This window comes from Panthera uncia, chromosome B1, assembly GCF_023721935.1.
Source record: "Panthera uncia isolate 11264 chromosome B1, Puncia_PCG_1.0, whole genome shotgun sequence".
In the NCBI taxonomy this organism is placed as follows: domain Eukaryota; kingdom Metazoa; phylum Chordata; class Mammalia; order Carnivora; family Felidae; genus Panthera; species Panthera uncia.
Window position 1 is genome coordinate 1,399,285 of NC_064811.1, and position 11,864 is coordinate 1,411,148.

General features: G+C 63.3%; 1 protein-coding gene across 3 annotated transcripts in view; it reads right to left on the reverse strand.

The window, feature by feature from the left end:
- Positions 1 to 669: 669 nt before the first annotated feature.
- The window catches only part of MXD4 (MAX dimerization protein 4), a 12,129-nt gene continuing 934 nt past the window's right edge, over positions 670 to 11,864 (reverse strand). The window contains exons 3-6 of one of the 3 annotated variants that reach the window (XM_049630172.1): positions 8,376 to 8,405; positions 2,536 to 2,650; positions 1,391 to 1,553; positions 670 to 1,132 (exon numbers count right to left, since the gene is read on the reverse strand). In XM_049630172.1, the coding sequence (XP_049486129.1) occupies positions 975 to 1,132; positions 1,391 to 1,553; positions 2,536 to 2,650; positions 8,376 to 8,405 (466 nt within the window). In that variant the 3' untranslated portion in view covers positions 670 to 974. Of the gene's footprint in view, positions 1,133 to 1,390; positions 1,554 to 2,535; positions 2,651 to 4,705; positions 5,595 to 8,375; positions 8,406 to 11,864 lie in introns of those variants that run through there. The other 2 variants (XM_049630174.1, XM_049630173.1) reach the window with 2 other exon arrangements.

Consider the following 11,864-nt stretch of genomic DNA (forward strand, 5'->3'; position numbering starts at 1 on the left):
TTTTTTTTTTTTTTTTTTTTTTTTTAAAGGGTAGGTGAAAAGCCCCCTGGGGCCCCGGGGGGTTTCGCCGCCCGCCCCCGCGCCCTCCCGCCCCCCCCCGGGGGGGAAGCCCCCCGGCCCAGGGCAAACAGGGCGAGGGGGGGGGGGGGGGGGGGAGGGGGAGCCAGGCACAGGCCAGGGACCAGAACTTGCCCAGATGACCCTTGAAGGCCTACCTCCCCATGATGTGTATCCTCTGGGTCCAGTGACGATGTGTGTGTGTGTGTGTGTGTGTGTGTGTGTGTGTGTGTGCGCGTGTGTGTATGTGCGTGTGGGCGTGTGTGCCTAGGCATGTGTGTGTGTACATCTGAGGGACCTAACAGAGCAGAAGCTTGGAAGGGGGGGCCTGGCCTGCCCCCAGGAGCCCAGCGCTTGCTCCTGACACCTGTGGGGTGCAAAGGCCCCTCTCCGCCCACTTGCCCCGGGGTGCTCACCCGAGTCCCGCCCTTCATGGGTCCCTCCATCCAGGCCTCAGGAGCCTGCGTGGACTGACAGACAGATGGACAGACGGACGGAGAGCCACGCCTTCCTTCCTTCCTCGGTCCACTCCTTCCTTTCTCCTGGGATCCAGGGTTGGGGTCTGAGCTCCCCGCAGTGGTCATTAAGCCCCTCACACCGTGCCCGCCGGGATTTGCAGCAATGATATTTAATACTTCTGGAATGATTAGGAATCTGAGAACAGACCGTGGGCGGCTACGCTGGGCTCCGGGATGTGGGAGCTGGGCCCCGCCTCCCTGCAGGAGTCCCTGCCCAGCTGGGAGGGGTGGGCAGCACGGTGGGCCCTGACCGGCAGGCGGCGGAGGCGGGCAGCCCAGGCGGCAGCTGGAGCTTCCAGAATGGCACAGCAGCGGGCCCGCGGAGAGGCTTTCGAGGACTGGAGGGCTGGCACGCTTGGCCGGGCAGGCAGGCGGGCCAAGGAGCTGAGGGCGCTGGGCCTACGAGAGGCCGGGGCGGCCAGGCCGCCGGCAGGGGGGCCCGTAGCCCCCGTCGCTGCAGCCGCCCCTCTGCAGGCTGTAGTGGCCCTCCACGTCACTGCTGCTGCCAACACTGTCCAGCTCACCAGGGCCAAACTCCATGCCCTCTACGTCCACTTCTGGGGAGAACAGAGACGGCAGGATCAGAAACCGAGGTGCCGGCCGGGGGCCCCCTTCAGAGTTAGGGCCGATCTCCACCCTTCACGGAGGACGCAGAGGCTCCGGGGGCGGGGCGTGGGGGAGGGATGGGGCTCCCGGCCTCTGTGCCTCTCCCTCCGCATGGCACCACTTCCGCTACCACACTCGGAGCGCTCGGACAGCGCCGGGGACACACAGCGGCCATCGTCCCCACCCAGGGGCCGCTCCCACGCCCCCACCTTGCTCCGAGTCGTCGGTGGAGACGGCGGAGCCTGTGCTGTCTGTGCGCACGCGCTCCAGGCTCTGCACCGACAGCTGCTCCAGGCGCCGCTTTAGGAAGCGGTGTTCCCGCTGCAGCTGCTCCTTGATGCTCAGCGCCCGGCGGTCCTGCTCCTCCAGTTTCTGGGGGCGGGGGCGGGGGGGGGGCGAGGGGAGCCGTGAGCTGCGGGGATGGGGGGACCGGGGACCATCCCCTACCAGGAACTGGGGTGCAGGGGCGGGTTCTCATCCCACACCCCACCCCCGCCTGGCCAGGGGCCACAGGGTGCCCAGTGCCCATGGGGCCCAAAGTCCCGATGAGCCCCCTCCTCACCCCTCCAGGCCCGTTCTCTGTGTGTGCTGACTGGCTCCAGACGACCCACAGCCACTAGACACCTTGGCCGAGCCAAGTCACGCGTGGGCCCTGGGCTAGCACCACCTCCTGGAGGACAGCCCGCCCTCAGCAGTCTTGCCCCGCTGTCCCCCATACTCCTCACATCCGCTCACCCCCGCCTGCCCTCTTCCCTCTCCATACCTTCCCTGCTGGAGCTGTTGCTGCTCTGTGAGGCCCCAGGGCACTGACTCTACCTCTCTCAAAGCTCCAGCCCCACTGCCTGTGCTGGCCTGGGAGCTTTGAGGATCTCTTGAGGACACTGAGACCCACCCTGGTTTGCCCAAGTGTCCCAAGACCCCCCCCCCCCAGCCAGCAGGTCTGTCTCGAGGCCTTGGGGGCCTACCCCAGGAGACCAACCCCACCCTCTACCCAGAACCTCCCAACCCCTGGGCTGCCGGCTTCCTATCCCGCCCTTACTGGCCCCACGTCTCCTTCTAGCTGCTGCCCCTTCACAGCCCAGGGCCCCCGAGGACCACACCTCCCCCAGCCTGGCATGGCTACCTCCTACCCACCCCCCCACCTCCCAATAAAACCCAGCACGTGCCTGTGACCACCTCAACCTTCAGCATCCCCCGTGGCCAGGCACCGCCCACCTACCACCAGAGACCCCCAGGGGTCCCCGATGTGCACCTGCTAGGCGGCTCCCCTCAGGCCCCCTGGTCACTCCCCCAGGGTGCACGGGACAGGATGGGGTCAGACCAGGGGCAGCAGCGGGGGCGCCGTCCTACTTACCTTGATGTGCATCTTGGCACGCTTCAGGAGGCTCAGCGTGGTGTGGCGGGTGCTGTCAGGGCCCAGGGGCACCAGCTGCTTGAGCTGCTCCAGATAGAGCCTGAGCTTGGCTCGTCTGAAAGAGGAGAGACAGAACAGTCAGGCCAGAGTGGCACAGCTGACGGGGACAATGGCAATGGCAGCAGAGAGGCCTGGGAGGTCTGAGGGCACAAGAGGCAGCCAGCCAGACTCCTGCACGGACCTGCTGAGGGTCCAGGGCTCCCCTCCCAGCCTGGCTGGCAGCTTCCCCGGAGCAACCAGGCACTGCCTTCTGGATGCCCCAACAGAGGAGGAGAGCCTATGGCCAGGGCCCGTGCAGCCAGCCCACCACAGCCCTCAGGGCCTCAGAAAGCCACCACCAGGGACCGCCTTCAGAGCCCTGGCTCACCCTGCTGTCACCATCCTCCACAGTGGATCCAGGAGGTCAGGGGACGACCGGGGACAGCAGGGTTAGGGTCCTGGTCAGACTGCTCCCAGAGGTCCAAGGGGGCCCGAGACAAGATTGGCATTCCACCTTGCCAAGTTCAGGGTGGTCTCTGGTCACGTCACCACAGAAACACAAGTCTATTGGGGTCATGGAGGGCTGAGGACCAGACCCTCCACCCCAAATTTGGTTTCCCTTAGAAGAAACAGCTTCATTCCAGATTTCGTCCCTGTGTTCAGGCAGATGAAGGCAGAGTTCCACAAAACTGTACTCCTAAGAGCCAGTGGCACTGTTGACATAGGGGTCTCAGGTTGGGGGCAGGGGGGGGCGGTTGGCCTGGATCCACCTTGCAGAAACACGGCCTTCCTGGCTCATCTCATCTGGGGAGGGCAGGCTGGCAGAGACTAAGGTGACTACAGTGCATCCTAAAGGACGCTGTGGCCACCGCGATGGCCTGGGGCCATTGCCCCATCCACGTGACGGCCCCTCCTCAGTACGTGCAGGGCGCCAGAGCCCCAACACGCTGTCCAGCCGCGATGCTCTGCTGGGGCTCCGCTCTGAAAGGAGGGCCCTTGAGGGCGAGGGGTAGGAATTCTTTGTGAGACAGCCTGTCGCCCGACTGCCCAATCACCACAGCCAGCACATGCCCCTTCCCTCAAAGTGCCAACCGTGGCCGTCTCTTATTTTCACCTCTATCCCCTATGTGCCACAGCCTTGCTTAGCCTTAGAGAGCCCGGGAGGAAAGTGGGCAGTGATGGCCACTTCTGAGGGGCATCCAAGGCCTGGGGAGAGAGGGGGCAGCTGGGTGCAGGGCAGGACCCCCTCTGTAGAACAGCAACTAACAGCCCCGCCCTGTAGGAGGAAGGCTGGCTGCACATGGACCCCCTGGCCCTACGTCTGCCACCCGTGTCCACACAGCACCCCCACTGAGAGGGCACCTCCCCACCCCGCACCCCAGTCCACAGCACCCCAGCACCTAGGTGGGCCAGGTGGGCCTGAGTTAGGAAGAACTTCCAGGACACAGGACTGATGCCGTGCTCTGCCACGAGGTCACACGGGGCCAGGACCTGAGCAGCCCAGGCACCAGGGACCTACGTATGGAGCAGCCCATGCTCTGCCTGGAGGCTGGAGGACCTTCAGAGATAAGCGCCCACCTCCATGCAGACACAGGGCTGGGGAAGGGGGCACGCACGACCCCCTGGAGTCTGGGAACCTCCGCTCCCTCACCTCCAAGTGGGCGGAGCATCCCCTCTGCCCTGCTGAAAACGGGGCCAGGAACACAGGGGCAGGCTGCACACCACACTCTGTGCTCAAGGAGGGGTCGGCAATGAGAGCGTCACCCTCTCCCCCGGGGCCCTCCTGTCCTGCCATCCGTGCTAAGTTCACAAGTGGGGTCCCCTCGTCCACCTACTCTAGAGCAAATGTCAATTCTTACAATCTGCTGCTTAATTACATAAGCAGCACGTGATCTTTGTGCAAAATCAGAAACTGCCGATCAGCAGAAAAGTAGCCCAGATTCCACCACCCAGAGACGACCATACCATCCTCTCAATGTGCTCTACGTTCCTGCGTCACAAACGCTCAGTGACAACATCAGCGTACGGAACCACGTGTGTGACAGGTCACCCAATATTGTTTAAAAAAATAAAACAGCAGACGCACACAAGAGACTCAACAGGACACAATGAAGAGCAGGAGGCATGCGTCTCCAGGTGATGCGGTTGGCAACGTTTATTTCTTTGGCTTTACGGTTTGTGTTTTTTAGTTATTTGTTTTTATATTTTCCAAGTTTTCTACGCTAAAAAAAAAACAAAAAAACACCACATATTACTTTTACAATCAGAAAGAGACATTTGTACAAGAAAGAAAAAACACAGCCGAAAGACGAACAACAGTGGAAAAGTATCTGTGATACACATAAAAGACAAATGGTTAGTATCCGTGACATTTTGAGCTCATACACGTCAAAAACAAGGAGAGGAGTATCTTAATGTGGAAAACGGGCAAAGGACGCAAACAGGCAAGTTGCAGAGCACAGACTGCTAAGCTAGCACAAAACCGAGTGGGTCTCCCAGCACTCTAGGAACTGAGGACCAAGCAGGGCGGGCGGGCGGGCGTCTGGGCCAGACTGGAAAGGACCGGCCGGCTCTCAGGCGGCGCACGGGCCCATCTGCGCTTTGTTCAGGGAGAGCGAACAGGGACGACAGCGCTGAGGGCCGCTGCGGGCGACCCAAACCCTTGACCGGCACCTGCACTTGTAGGATCCGGGTCCCACCGGGCTGCCCCCCACGGATGCAAAGATGCACGTTTACCGACGCTCGCTGTGGCCCGGCCTGCGTCAACCAGAGGGCCGCCCCTAACAGTGCAGGCAGCACGCATGCCCGTGCGGGCGCTGGGACCAGGAGCGGAGGGGAGCGCACGACACAGGTGGACACTCACGTGGTGTCCGGTGAAAGGTCGGGTTAGAAAGAGCAGATGACAAGGTCCCATTCTTATCCAAGTTAGTATCCGTGCGGAGGAGGAGGGAGCAGGTGCGGCCTCCCAGCCGCCTGGGATGGCTGACTCTGAGGGGGGAGCCGGGGAGGCCCACGGGCGTCTGCGAGCAACGTTGATGGACTGCTTTAGAAATCCCAAAGCAGAGGCTCCTCAAGAGACAAGGAGAGCCCGCTGGACCACAGCCGTGCAACGTTTACCACTGGACAGCGCGCCCACCCAGCTCCAGAGGAGCGCTGGGCCAGGAGGGCAGCCTCGGCGGGGTGGGAACCGGCGCCGGCTGTGGGGCCCCAGGCAGGAACCCCATGCCCCACCCCTGCGGGGAGCGGGCTGCCCCATGACCTCTCTGGAGCTGGAAGGGGTGCCGGGGCCCTGCAGCCCTCCTCTGGGGCTGCCACAGCGCCGCAGGCCCTCTGCCAGTGCCCCGTGGCTGTCCCCGGCATTCCTGGGAGCTTTGAAAATTCACCACTTCCTGAAGGAACCCTGTGTGGATTCTGGGGCCAGAACCCGCCTCTGGGAATCACTGCAGTCTGTTAACAGCAGCTCCGTCTCTGGCAGCCGGCCACGGCCTGGCTCTTGACCCAGGCCCTTGCCCGCTTCCCACCACAAGACCCTGCTCCTCAGAGGAAGACCCAGGGCTCCCCTGCCGCATCCCCCGGCACCCGAGGGGCAGGGACCCAGCTCCGCAGGGCCACGGCCCTGGGCCACCCCAGGCCCGGCAGTCCGAGAAGAGGCAGCATGGAGAGGCACCAAACTGTGGCTCCCTCAGCAGGTGTGATGGGAAGCAAGGGTGCCCCATTCTCCCCTCACGTGCTCCCGCACCTTCCAGTTGTGGGGTTTCTAGAGACGGTGAGCCACTGTGTCACGCAGACATGGCATGGCAGCCCCTGCAGAGGGTCCCCCACCCCTCCACACACAAAACCTAAATCCTGGAGCTGAGCCGGTGGGGGGGGGGGGTCATCCTGCCAAGAAACATCTGACTTCCACGACCCCCAGGCCTGGGGTCAGGAGCAGAACACTAGAGCAGCGTTCCACAAGAGAAGAAGGGAGGACGGGGAAGGAACGGGCAGGGCGGGCCTCAGCTTGACCGGGCTGGCTCGGAGAACACACCGGGGGATGCCCCACAGGCCCAACGTAGGCACGCCTCCAGGGAGGGCAACGTGCGGAGCCGGTGACCCAGCCAGCTGCTCCGTTCCTGCCCGTGGCCAGCAGCCAGGAGCATCCAGCATCCGCACAGGTACAGCTGTGACCCGGGGCCTGACCAGGTCCCAAGCTCCAAGACTGTGGGCGCCTCATGGCCAGCCAGGAACACACGCCCCGCATCGGGATGGGGCAGTGTACGCAGACCTCAGGCCACCTGTCTGTCCTGCTTCCGTGTCTGGAAAGAGCCCCCCGCGGCCCAGCCTAGGGGCAGGCTTTGGGAGAAGGTGACTGAGGCCGTGGCCAAGGCCAAGGGGCAGTTGTAGGGGTCAAGGCTAGCAACGTGTCCTCCTCCACAGGCAGCCATGCCCTTGCCACCCATACTCCCTTAGTGTCATCCCCTCTGTCTGAACTGAGGGGCTGTTTTTCCAGACACCACCCCTAGGAAGCCTTTTCTAGAGCATCCCCACATGCCTGTCCAGGCTCCTGTCCCAGTGAGGCTGGCCATGTCTTCCAGCCTGGGAGGAACCCCAGGGCCCCCACACCTGCCCCACCTCCACGGTCTCTTGGGAACCCCTCAATCACACAGGACCAGTCCAGGAAGTACGGTTCCTCCAAAGAACACAGCGTCCTGTCCCCACCCAGCGCCCACCCAGCTGAGGGCTGGATCCCAGGGGAGAGGAAGCTGGCGCTGCTGTGGGCGTCCCCGGAGGGGGAGGGGGGCACAGAAAACTGGCTATGCTCCAAGCTTTCCCAGGGCGGGCTGGAGTTTTTACCTTGTACGCTACCCACTACCCTTGTACACCCCCACTACCGCCCAATACTGACCCAAGAAGGAAGGAAAGAACTGGCCCATTTCACAGATGGGAGCGAAGGTCAGGAAGAAGCTACCACAAGGCATCCCAGGACCCACCCACAGCTGCACCACCCTGCTAAGACCAGCTGCAAGGCCACCTGTCGGGAGGGCCTAGGCGGCCTGTGTCTCGTCCCTTCGTCAGAGAAGGTGCAGGGTCGTGGAGCCCCCGAGGGCACGACAAGGGCTGTAGCACCCAGGCTAGGGGCACCTGGGAGGGCTCTGGGGCCGACCTGGGCCGGCTGTACTGCCCCTTCCCCACTTCTCACCCCAAGCCCTCCCACTCCTCGGAGAACCCAGAGCAGACTGGGCCCTGCAGCTGGCAGGTGGGTGTCCCGGGATCCAGCCTGGGCCCGGAGCTTTCCCTCAGGCCCACATGGCCAGAGCCCGGCTGCCCTTCCCACTGCCCCCAGATAAGACCAGTGGGAGCTCCTTGGAAGGCACACCCCACAGTGCAAGGGACCCTAAACTAAGGAACCCCAGACTGAGAGGGCTGAACCCTCCTGGCTGGAGGCCAGTGTCCTGAGAGCTCAAAAGCTGCTCCCAAAGGCAGCAAATGCCCCGAATTAGATGAATCTTCTCCTCCAGGGACCTGGCCCTGACTGCCACATAGCACGGGGGGCCTGTCCCTAGCCACTCACCCCCACCTGAGCTCTCATGAGCAGGGCACAGGCCCCGGTCTCTGCCTGCTGGCATGGGAGTGCCCGAGACCGGAGCCTGACTCCTCCTTCAAGATTGACCCTTCCCAAGCAAGGGCAGGGCAGGTGGCCACACCCAGGGCACAGCAGGTGGATGTGGGTGCGGCCACAGCATCCCTTCAGCAGAAGGATAGGTAGGACATGTCAGGTGGCCAACGTGGGGCCTGGGGGGGAGGGACAGGGGATCACTTACCTGTGCTTTTCTAGTTCATTGTGTGAGGACCTGTTTAGAGAGACAGAAAGACAGAGCTCACTCTGCTGACCACCAAAGCACAAGAATGACAGCTCTACTCAGGGACTCAAGGAACCTGCAAGATGGTGGCAGGGAGGGTGTGGGTCCCAGGACGGCTCGGGATGGGGAGTGCTGGGCAGGTGAGCACTGCTGACCAAAGGCTGGGGGAACCTCACACTGAGTGACAAGGACAGGAGACACAGAAGTGCAGTCATGTCCAGAGGTGCCTAGGACTGCCTGACTTACTTAGTGAGACATGTGGGGACTCTTGCCAGCAGGAAGATCCAGGACCCCTTCCAGAAGGTTCTAGGACTGACCCACCCTGTGTTCCCAAGGTCTACCAGGCACTAAGCCACCAGCCTTCTCCACCCCACACTCCCGGAGGCCAGCAGTGTCTCTGGAGCCACAGGAGCTGTCACAGGGACCCAGCTGCAGGTGAGCACAGAGGCCAGGACTCCAGGACGCAGGGTGGTGCTGTCCTGACAACCCCAGCCATAGCAATATTCTCACCGTGTTGGGCTCTCCCACCTGCAAGATCACAGCTCACACCAGCGGGGACACCGAGGGACAGAGCAGACCCAGCCCAAGAGCCCTCAGCCCAGGGCTCTGATACCTGGATGCTTCCTGGCCCAGTGGGCAGGAGGAACACTGAGGCTGGCCCTTCTGCTTCCCTCTGGGGCCACGGTCTCGGCCTCTCTGGGAACAGTGGCCCCATCTGCTGCTCAAGCCTTGCCCATCTGGCCCATTCAGACAGGGGTACAGAGTCCTGAGCACTCCAGTGGGCAGTGCCACCACATCTGCCCTGCAGAGCAGCAACGCAGCAGGGCCAATCTCCCCGTTCTCGATCATTCTCCCAGTCCAGGCGGGGACCCCATGGACAGCCAGGACTCCGAGGCCTGCCAGGCTACCTCCCACGTGAGCAGAGGGCTCCGGCCACCTCGGGGCACACCCAGATTGGATGCCGTGTCCCCCACCCCTCACTCCTTCCTGGAGCTTCTGCTGACCTCTGCCTGCCCGCCCTCACTCTCCCGCTCCAGGAACTCTGGATTAGGTGTCTCCCGTCCCCACCCCACGAGCTGGAGCGCCTGCCCAGCCTTCGTGCCTCTGCTATCCACCATGTTTCACGGCCCCATCAGAGCCAACTGGGGCCTCCCCTCTGCAGCTTGAGGAGAGCCTCCAGACCTGGGTTCTGGGGGGCTCAAGGGCCTGCTGGTCACAAGGGTTGGGCAAGGAGCTTTGGAACCCCTGTCAGGGCTGGCCAGGACCAGGAGGGAGCAGAGCGGTCAGGCTCCTCGAGGCCTGAACAACAGCCCGCCAGCGTGGGTCTGCCCACGTGTGAAGGATATAAGGGTCAGGGAGTGTCCTTCAGTGTAGAGCAACCGGCCCGGCCACCCCCTCACAGTCTGGGCCGGACCCCATCCTGGAGACAGAGGAACACTCCTTGGCTAGCCGGGAGTAGGGAGAGAGGCCCAGAGCCCCGCCTGGGGCTCCTCCCAGACACCTGTGCTAGCCTCCTGGGGGGTTTGTAACATGGGTCCAGGAATGCCCTGTCTTAGGCATGCTTCGTACTGGGGCCAGGGGTGGGGGTGGACCCGCGGCTGGAGCTTTACTAAGCACGTTCCTGGCATCACCGGTTCACACCCCACATCAACGCCTCCAGGTAGATACTCCTCTACCCATGTCCTTGTAAGACCTGAGCCCCAGCAGCCTGGCCCTAGGCCTCTTGCTGAACCATTGTTCCCAGGAGCCCTTCCTGGAGCTCTGGCAATTGTGGGGCCTCCCCACACATGTCACCCTCCTGCCCCACTATTCACCCCTCACCCCGGTCCCAGCCGTGCCCATCCTTTTCCCTCATCTTGGTGGGACACAGAAGCCTTGCAGGCTGGGACTGCCCTGCCAAGTCAGGGTCCCGAACCCTCTGGGCCCTGCTCTGCCTTAGGCCCTGGTCTGGGTTGGCTGAGGCCCAGCTGGGCCAGGACAGCCTGGAGGGACCATCACTGTGAGCCGTAGGGGCCTCAGACACTGGGAGCGGCAGGCTCTGCCCAGAGGAGCAGCAGGGAGGTGCAACGCAGCCCAGGAGACCCTCTCATTCCCTTCCCAGTGAGCTCAAGATCTCCATCCTGCAGAATGTAGAAGGCCAGGACCCCACTGCAGAACGGGAGTCCCAGAGACGGGACAGGGGGCCAGGCAAGTAATTCAACTGGTCTATGCCTCAGTTTCCTCAGCCTTAAAATGGGGATAAAAATAACACCTCCTTCATGGGTTGGGTGAATATTAGCACCTACGTGAACCACTCCGTACATAAAGGGCCCTCTTCAGAGAATCTTAGAATTCTGGTGATCGCTTTTGGGTACCCCATGGGAGTCCAAGGTCACGTCACGGAGTTCTCCAGGGGTGCCATGGCACTGGGGGCAATGAGAGCCAACAGCACGGGCCTGGCTAGCTCCCTGAGGAGGTGTGAGGCAGTGGTGCCCCCCCCCTTCACGTATCCCTTCCCAAACTGCCCTCAGCAGGGGACCAGGGGCCGGGACTCAGAGGCTCGTCCAGCCAGGGCAGATGGAGACTCCACCGATTCCTTGCCAGGCCCGGGGCGCCAGGACGTCACAGGAGATGGGTCCCTGTGCCAGCCTTTCTGTTTCCCAAGAACAGGCAGGCCACAGGAATGAGCCGCACCCTCTGCCAAGGGGCCCCCAAGCCCCCTGCAAGAGCAGCTCCCAGCGTGGTGACATGGTCCAGAGCCAAAGTGGGCCCCCAGACAGTGCCAGGTGTGCTGTGGTCCTCGTGGCAGCGGGGAGAGGGGAACCCCGTGGGAGCCCTAGCTCAGGGTCCCCATGCCCCTGCAGGGATGTGTACCCCGGCTTTGCGCTTCACAGCCCGGGAACGAGGCCAGGGGAGGGGGTGGGGATCGCTGGCACCCGGAGGGCTGCTGCACGGCCGCCCGCACCTCTTCCCGCTCCCCTTAAAAAAGGCCTCCTGTCCCAAAGAAAGGAACCCTACACTTGTCGCTGCACTTTCACTTATGTCAGGAGAGGGGCAGAAGCGGTGGGACGGGTGGGGGCCCAGGCAAGGCCTCCGGGCGCCCTCTTTGTCCAGGCCCCTGGGGGTAGGGGTCCTCAGCCCAGCCGCAGGAGAGGTGCGGCCCACCCACCCGCGGCAAGCAGAGGTCAGGGCGAGCGGTCCCACGCTGCTCTGCACCGAGCCTCAGTTTCCCTGGACTCACGGGGGCACCGGCCAGCGCCCAATGACAACTTTTTTCCTGCCCGGAAAAGTCCAGAACAACTTGGGAGCGGGGAGCGGCTGCGGGAAGAGACCCCGAGCAGCTGGCGCTGTACGCGTGGCACTGTTTACGCGAGAGGCCGAGGAGGCGCGGCCCGCGGGAAGATGGCGACGGCGCGGGCGGGGCCGGCCGGGCGGGGCTGCGGCCGCGGCCCCGGCGCGCCTCCTCCTCCA